The sequence below is a fragment of the Gavialis gangeticus genome, unplaced genomic scaffold (genome assembly GCF_001723915.1).
Source record: "Gavialis gangeticus isolate Ggan-Ray unplaced genomic scaffold, GavGan_comp1, whole genome shotgun sequence".
NCBI classification, from domain to species: domain Eukaryota; kingdom Metazoa; phylum Chordata; order Crocodylia; family Gavialidae; genus Gavialis; species Gavialis gangeticus.
The window spans coordinates 12,411,478-12,419,858 of record NW_017729030.1 but is presented as its reverse complement, the minus strand read 5'-3'; the positions used below and the strand labels follow the sequence as shown (position 1 = coordinate 12,419,858).

The 8,381-nt window shown below is 38.8% G+C and overlaps 1 protein-coding gene across 1 annotated transcript in view; it reads left to right on the top strand.

Annotated features, from left to right (window-relative positions):
• The window catches only part of COL25A1 (collagen type XXV alpha 1 chain), a gene marked incomplete at its 5' end in the record, with an annotated part of 779,688 nt that overhangs the window by 672,760 nt on the left and 98,547 nt on the right, over positions 1-8,381 (top strand). The window contains 3 exons of the mRNA XM_019521958.1: positions 2,230-2,283; positions 3,749-3,775; positions 7,098-7,142. Of these exons, the coding sequence (XP_019377503.1) occupies positions 2,230-2,283; positions 3,749-3,775; positions 7,098-7,142 (126 nt within the window). The remainder of the gene's footprint in view (positions 1-2,229; positions 2,284-3,748; positions 3,776-7,097; positions 7,143-8,381) is intronic.

Sequence of the window (8,381 nt, the reverse complement as noted above, 5' to 3'; positions counted from 1 at the left end):
GCCTTCAGTCTCTCTTTCCTCTAGAGCTGATCTCCTGTGGGGCATACCCTCTGCCCTTGTACCAGCAGTGCCAAAAATCCAGTACAGAGGACAGAAGATCTAAGTTAGAGAGACTTGCAAAGAGGTTCAGGACAAGACTGTTATTTTAAGAGGGTTTTACTCTAACCAGATAACAGCTTAAGGTTTTCCCTTCATTTCAGGGAAAATAAGCTGATTCTTCTGGCCTACTTTAGCAGTCTCTCTCTACCACCCTTGTAGCTACAGGCATTAATACCACTGATATGCAGGCCCTAGTAGAAGATGGAGCCTTGGAACCCTGACACTTTGATTAAAGACTTAAGCCCTGAGAGAGTATCAGTGGGCAACAGCTGTTTTAAGGGAAGGGGACAGAAATGAACAGTGACTCATTCTTTGGAGGGGAGGAGGAGAAATGAGTGTACATGCAAGTGCCTTTTTCAACTTCTTGTCTCAAATGACAGTTTTTCTTCAAGTGCTTTTTAGGTCAGCCCTTTGTAGGGCCCTGATGCTTGAGAGTCAGTAGCTGTAAATGTTTGCCTCCTGATGGGTCAAGCTTGTCTACTACCGTATCAGACTGGACACATTCAAGAATCCTGGGGAACATTGACTGTGACTTTATTCCTCCCTGTAACCCTGTAACCATCATGGTGATTAGATGGCTCATCTCCTGCTTCGAAGACTTTCCTCACTGCATGTCACAAATGCTTTTGGGAGAATCTCAACAGGAACTGTATTCTATATATGTGCTTTGTAAATGATTATAGAAGTTAAAAATGGCAAAGGCTCTTGCCTGTGGCAAATGTTGCAGAAAACTAGTCTCTCTAGAATGGAGGTTGCAGCTAGATTCCATGATAGCACTCCTGTAACATTTACTTACAAAATAACTTGTTAGGGAAATTGCCTGATTTTCTATGAAGAAAAAAGAGAAGGCAAGGCAAGGCTTGAATAATTTCTCCAAACATCATTTTGTCCTCTGAGTTCCTGAACATTAAATGTAGACTCTTCTGCATTGCTTGTGTCCATTTATAGTTCGATTATAATGGGAGCTATTGAAGGTTAAGCACTTTTGAAAACCAGACCTTTTAATTTAAGTACCTAACTATGAATTTTGGAGTCCACCTTTAGGCATGCATTTTTTAAATCTTGCGCCTTTTTAATACTTTTTACGAAGACTCGTAGTTACAGTAGACTGTACCCTGCATGTGTGTTGTTAAAAGTTACTGAGGATGATGATTATCTCATTAAATGTTTGAACAAAGAAGAGTTTATTGGGGGCATTATTTGTTAACTTCTTAAATGTATTAATTTGGTGAACTATCCATTACATTTTTTTTAAACTTATCTTCATTTACCTGTATGGGAAGAAAAATGAGAACTACTTTATTTCAAAATTATAATGATAATAATAAAAACCTCTAAGTGGCTGTGGTTACTGTATATCACTTCATTTTCAACTATCAGCCCATATTACAAGTATCAAGCTAAGAGAAATGGCCAAATGAGTTCACATACAAAAATTAAAAGATCACCAACTCCCCCAAAACTTTCATTTCTAGAACTGGGCCTTTTTGAAATCTAGCATTTTTTGTCATAATTTTCCACAAGACTCTGCATATCTGTCTTATGACTGAGATTAGAACCAAAGTGCCAAAGTAACTCAATAGTTTTCAACACAATACCATGCAATAAAACATCCCTCCAATACTAGTCTTTTTTGTGCTTTTCCAGGCTGAATAAGAGGAGATGCTGGCAGTCTTTGGATGGCAGTCTTCCATCCAAATGACTGGGGATGACCTAGAGGGGTCAAAAATGCAGGGATGAGCTAGAAAGGTCAAAAAATGAAGAGATAAATTGTCAGCGTCAGATTCACTCTATGAAAGGGCACATGCCTTTGAAAGGCTACTTGTATGAGGTTAATGGGTCAGTTTTGCAGACTCAAAGGTCCTGATCATTCTCTCATCACCATCTTACGACTCTGTAAACTCACTGACTCCAGTGACTGACTTATATTGGAGTAACTGAAATCAGAAGCCATCCCAAGTGGTTCAGGATGCTTAGTATAAGCACCGCAACTTTCAGATATTTATTTAAATGGAATGCGTTTGGTATTTGTCCATTGTTACCTATTTGCCACTAGAGGATATTTGGTTAGAATATTGATGACATTCTTCATCTTGTTTTTATCAATCTCTGTATTTATTGCCTTGCTAGGGTGATCCAGGTTTGCCTGGTGCGGTTGGAGAAAGGGGAACGCCTGGACTTAAGGTTAGTATACAAAACCGGTTAAAATTAAAGCACAGAAGCACAACTGAATGGCTCTGTCATGCCTTCGCTTGGCTTATTTCATGATTTTTCTTCAATGATCTTCCTACATACAGTGATCAGTGCTGTAAAGTTTTCCATATTTCACTATAAAGAAGTATATTTTTCCATGGCATGCATACAATTCCAGCCAGTATCACTGATACATGGATATGCACTGCAAGCCATATGTTCAAGTGTTTGGAAATTTGGAGCTCTTTTCCTAGACCTTTATTTATGCTCCTGACATGTATTTCAGACTTTTTTTTCAAGGACCACTGTGCTCAATTATTTGATAAACTTCAAGGTTAAAATGTGTGATCTGATCCTGCTCTTTTAGAAGTTAGCAGAAAACTCCAGCGAAGGAAGGTTGGGCCACTAGTCATTATAGCAAAAACAAGCATATTTTTTTAAACAACTTTTTTCTGTGTGTGCAACATGTTTGGATTTGTGGCCTGTCAGAAAGGGTAACACCAGGGTCTAATCCATTCATCTGTATGAGAGTATCTGTGGGTGCTCACTCAGCTGCTTTTACCATCACACTGGCAGTGACAGACAGCCGGGGCAGACTTTAGAATTTGTTGTGTTGCTTCCTGTCCATCAGGAAAAAGAACAAGCCATGTGGGGGTATAGCCTTTTCTCACTTTATCCACTGTGAAAGCCAAATGATGGCAGTTAATGTTTAATTCGTATTCACAGCAGTATTCATGGAGTTGCCTAGCGACCATCTGCCATCCAAAGGGATGGGGATAAGCTAGAGTGGTCGAAAATGCAACGATGAGTTGTCAGGGTCAGATTCAGCATATGAATATATATAGGCCTTTGAACTATCCTCTTGAGCCCATTGTAATTTTTAAAAGTACTGGCTATAAACTGTCCTTTTATTTTGCACTTTGGGAACACTGAAGGCTTTTTTACTCTGTCCTACATTATGAATCTGGTCAAGGTGCTTAAAAGGTTTTCCTTTCTTCACAATTGTGAAGATCCGCTGTTCACCCTCAAGAATTCTCATTTATTTTTTCCCTCTCCTTCAGCAAGGACGAGAGCTGTGTACATTTTCTTTTGGTTTCTCTTTATCCTGATGATTTTCTTTATAGAGACATGACCGTGATTTTTACCTTCTGTGTAAGCCAGAGTAAGAAACCAAGATGAGTCATACACACAAAATTACCAGTCTTTTAACTGCGGATGGCACTGCAAGTACAATGTTGGGTAGCTCATCAGAATTTTATTTTGAATCATTCATGACATGACTTCTTCTCTGGAATAATCCATAGTATTAAATAAAATACAGCTGCTCTACAGTGCCTTGTATTGAATATGTTGTCTGATGTCTCATGACCCTTCTGTTTAGCCATGTAATGACTCACTCTGAACATTGGCTATGTTAATAAAATCAAGATTTCTTTCTTCTGACTCCTTTGATCAGGGGGATCCAGGAGAACGCGGAGAAAAGGTGAGGCATATTTCACTTTCCCTGTGTTTGTCTTGTTTTGAAGAATTATCCTCACTGCTGATGCTGATCTGTCAGTGACCATCTGCTGACCATGTCGGAAGTTAGTAACTAGAATTAAGTCACTAAACTCTCAAGACTGTGGACCCCATTACACAATCCTGACTCATACAAAGTAGCATCTGCTTAAGCAAGTAATTCTGTTGAATCCAATGAGACTGCATATTTTCTACATGTTTGCTAACACATGCAAGGAGTGTGGAGTTAAGCTTTGTCTCTACAAACAATATTGAAAGAAGATGTACCTATTATGAATACATGGAAAATCAACTCTTTTCATAATTTGTCTTGGGATTCTGCTTGTCTGCAAATAGTCATTCATTACAGAAATGTCAGACTGCATGGTGATACCTGTCTAGATTTCTGATGATAGATGCCCAGTTCTCAGAGGGGCAGAGGCAGGTAGTTCTCTGCTGCTTAGCACCATATTATTGTGTGGGTCACGTTAGGTATGGCTGAGAGAATCTGATTCTCTTCTCACTTGCAAGGGGAGTCAGTGAGGAGAGAACTTCAGTGGTCGTCCTCATGTGAAAAAGTGCTTCTTAACATGAGTAAGGTTTGTACTTGAAGCAACGTAATGTGTGGAGCTAATCAAGGAGAAAGATACTTCCTAATGTGAGAAAGAGATGCATAGTTTGATCTTCTGTGGATAGAAAGAGCCATGGTTTCAAAATGGTGGCCACACTTTGTGGGGAGCCATTTGCTTGTCAGAAGTTTTCACTCATGTTTTGCATCTGCAATTGAATTACAGCTCCAGATCTGCATAAGTCTATCTGATTGTAGATGTAAATAGAGCTTGTACCCACAATTCATTTTCTGTGTACTCAGAATCACAGATGGAAATCATGCTTGCAAATTGGGAAGACACATATAGAGTACTTTTGAAAACTTACCCCAAAATGTAAACATCACAATCAGCACTTTTTTCCTATCTGATTGTCACTTCAGTTAAATTTCAATTATGATCACGCAGTTAGTCCAGTAAAAGATATCACCCTAAGAAATGCTTGACTCTCTTTAGATTTCAAGACGTGAAAAATTTCAGTAATTATGTATTTGTTTATTTGGCGCACAGATTAATACCTGTCATGTATTGTACTTCCATTATTTTTGCCCATTATATTTCATCATTATTGGACGTCATGTATTGTACATCCATTATTTTTGCCCGTTATATTTCATCATGATCATGTCTTAGTTTTCTTAAAAAGTGCCATGATAAAACCAGTGCCTAAGCCATGATGTAAAGTGTTTAATATACCTGGAAAGATTTTCCATTTCAGCTCTGGGGGGTATTTTTGTGCTTCACCAGGTCTTTAATTAAAATTTTGCTAGATATAATTACCCACTATGATTATGTTTAGGGTGTATGGACTAGCCTGTCTATTATAATGAAGCTGTCTGGCTAAGTGGAATTTTATATCAAATTTGGGGTGGACTATTAAATGAAAACTTTCTCTCAGAAAGATTAGATGTTTTGCTAACTTAAGGGGACCATCCCAATATAACATCCCATTTATTATGCAGATTTATTAGACTGCCTTGAGGAGTTATAGCCATTTTATGAGTGGGGAGCAATTGATTTGCCTTGAATGTCTAGACATCTCAAACAGCTGTAACCCTGTATTCCTATTCTCCTGCCACTAGATTTTAGTAACTGCCATAAAAGTCAGTGATTCAAAATCAGACTACAAAAAAGTGCTCTTAGGGGAACACTAGGAGCCCAATTCTTGGCTGCTACAGACCTCATGGGGAGGGTTGGGGGCCCAGTCCATCCCCTGTGAATAAAATTTAGTGCAATCTCACAGCTGCCAAAAACAAAACCTGGCTGCATTTCCTTAAAGGTCTATTTTGGATTGTCAGATCACACAGTGACCATACGTATTTTGACCCTCTTACAATTTCCTCATTCTGGGGCAATGAGGCAAGTAGCTGAGAGCCAGTAGCATAATGAAGGGGAAGCAACCAGGGCATCAGCTCTGGGTACTGACCTTGAGGGTGGAGCACAAAAATGGCATCAGCTGTGCTGCCGGCTAGGCCACCACCGTGCCCGCAGTGCCACAGCTGGTGATGCTGCCATGTACACTGCTACCACCCAGAGCTTTCAGGCATCCAATTATGCCTCTACCTCTAGCCATTCCTGAAGTAACTCCAACCAGGTGTGGAAGCAGGGGAGTGGGAGGGCAGGAACACATGAAAAGTTTAAAAGCAATGAAAATTGCTCAGTGAATACGGTATAAATGAAAGTTATCTATTGCTTGCACAGGATTCTGTGTATTTTGTCATTGCCCACTATTCCACTCTTTGGGCCATTTACAGATAATATTTATCAATGCTTTTTGTATAATGAAAAATATTTAAAAAAAATGATTCTCTCTTGTTTCTTGCTATTCTGTAGAAGTCTTTGAGCCTGGTTCTCATTTACAGTAAGGCCCTTCTCAAGTACTGTTGCTTTAATGCAGATAAATGAGTATAAATAAGGGTCAGCCTCTTTACATATGGGTAATACTTTTAAAGTATCTCTGGGAAGAAAAGATAACTTAAAATAAGGAACTTTTCTGCTAGCTGGGGCTGGGAGTATTAGCTGGACGTCCTCTCTTTTAATAATAAATAGTACTTAGCATTTTCACATAGGCATGGACAGTTTTGGCAGCTCATTCTGTATTTTATTGAAGTTTTGCTAGCTTGTGACTGATTCATGGGGAAATACTTGAAATTCAAAGAGCATATCATGAATCACTTCAAAATCCTAATAAAATATATTGGAAGTTAGTAGCTGCTAACTTTCTTTGATCAGATGGGTCTCAGTCAATGTCTCTCTGGTGAAACACATGTATTGCCTGTTTCTGTGCTGAATCATCATAAAATCAGTTCTTCATTGCTGGGCCAAAATGAACTGGAGAAGTCTGTAGACTAAACTGACAAAAAGATGAAGTGATGTGACAGCTTGTGTTTTCTCAAGGAACTATGAAGGACTTTATAGCTTTGCAAAGTCTTTCCTATCACTGAACACACATAACAATAGTAAAAGTTGTACTTCAGGCAACCCAAATGAAATATATTGTACCATGTTTTCTCCTTCTGTGGATTTTAGTTGCATGAATACTCAATTAGTTTGTAACTTCAAATACCTAAATATGTTTTTAGTCATGATATATACACACCAGCTAATTAATTAAAGCTGTTAGCTTGGCAATGCTGTTTGAGAATTGCTACATGTCTGGATGCTGTCTTCTTGCATAAACATTATTTTTTTTACTTGTAGGGTGATGCTGGAGAAAATGGACCCAAAGGTGCCATGGGTGAAAAGGTAAATTTATTAATGACTAGGGATGAAAGGATGTCCTTAAGAAATGAAAGAGGGATGTGACCAAAAGGAAAATACACAAAGAGCGATTTTATGAAGTTGGGTGATTTTACTTTAACCTGTCCTCACAAATATGAGGAAAAAAATGGTCTCTGAATATATACTAGAATTGTTATAGCATGGAATCCATCAGCAAACTTTATGAAGCTCTATTCTGCAGAAGAATGTGTCATGCAAAAAGTTGGGTCACAAGCTATCAAACTACTGTTGTTCCATCTGGCTGGTAAATGATTCAGGTTTCTAGTACTAAGGTTACAGTTCTAACCATGTACAGCGTACAGCAGCCAGGATGTGCACTGGGGGACTTGTTTTCAAGATTGACATGGGAAGACCGTGCCTGTGACAGTACTTTCATCCCCTTCCTTTCTCCCACACACAATATGCCTCTGTAAAAGTGACAAAGATCCATTTAACCATGCTGCTAAAGAGTTGGGGCAAAAGAGATGTGGCAGGGAACAGGACCTCTGTTCAGAGATGCAGTGTCTCCAGGAGATCTTTTAAGACCTTTTGGGATGCAGGAAATGACAGTTTGGGGGGGGCAGAGCATTGTGTTCCTCAGAGCAGGAAGCCCTTTCCATGATTACATAGGAAAATAAAACTCCACGAGAAGAAGCTGGCCTCCTTTAACATTAGTTTCCAAGGAAGAAGCCAAGAGAGTTATGGTAATCAAAACCCCCAAATGTTTGGAATCGTTATGCTAGGTCATGCCAGCTGATGATCTGGCTCTGTGCCTTTAAGTCAGCTCATTCAGCATGGGTGCATATTGCAGAGGTTTCCAAAGAATGTGTGTTTTATTTATTTATTTATTGGTGTACCCCCTGTGCTGTGATCAGAAAAGGGGAAGTTAAACTGGGCCATCTTCCCCCAAAAGATATACTCTGCTTCAAACAAAAATGAATTCAGAGGAGTTCCAGATCTGTGTTAGACAGGAAATAAGCTGAGTTGGTCATAATGGTCCATTCTGACCTCATGATCTATGAAACTCTAAACCTATATTTTTGTGTTTAATATATATGTGTTTTGTTTCAGCTGCTTGACAGCAATATGCTTCTAACAGGTTTCCTGCTTAATATATCACAATTATAGGACAAAACAAAAACATTTTATTCTGCCCATGTAATTAATTGTATAATGGATTGATTAATAATGAGTTTCCCTTAAGTTTTTGTTTGATAACATATT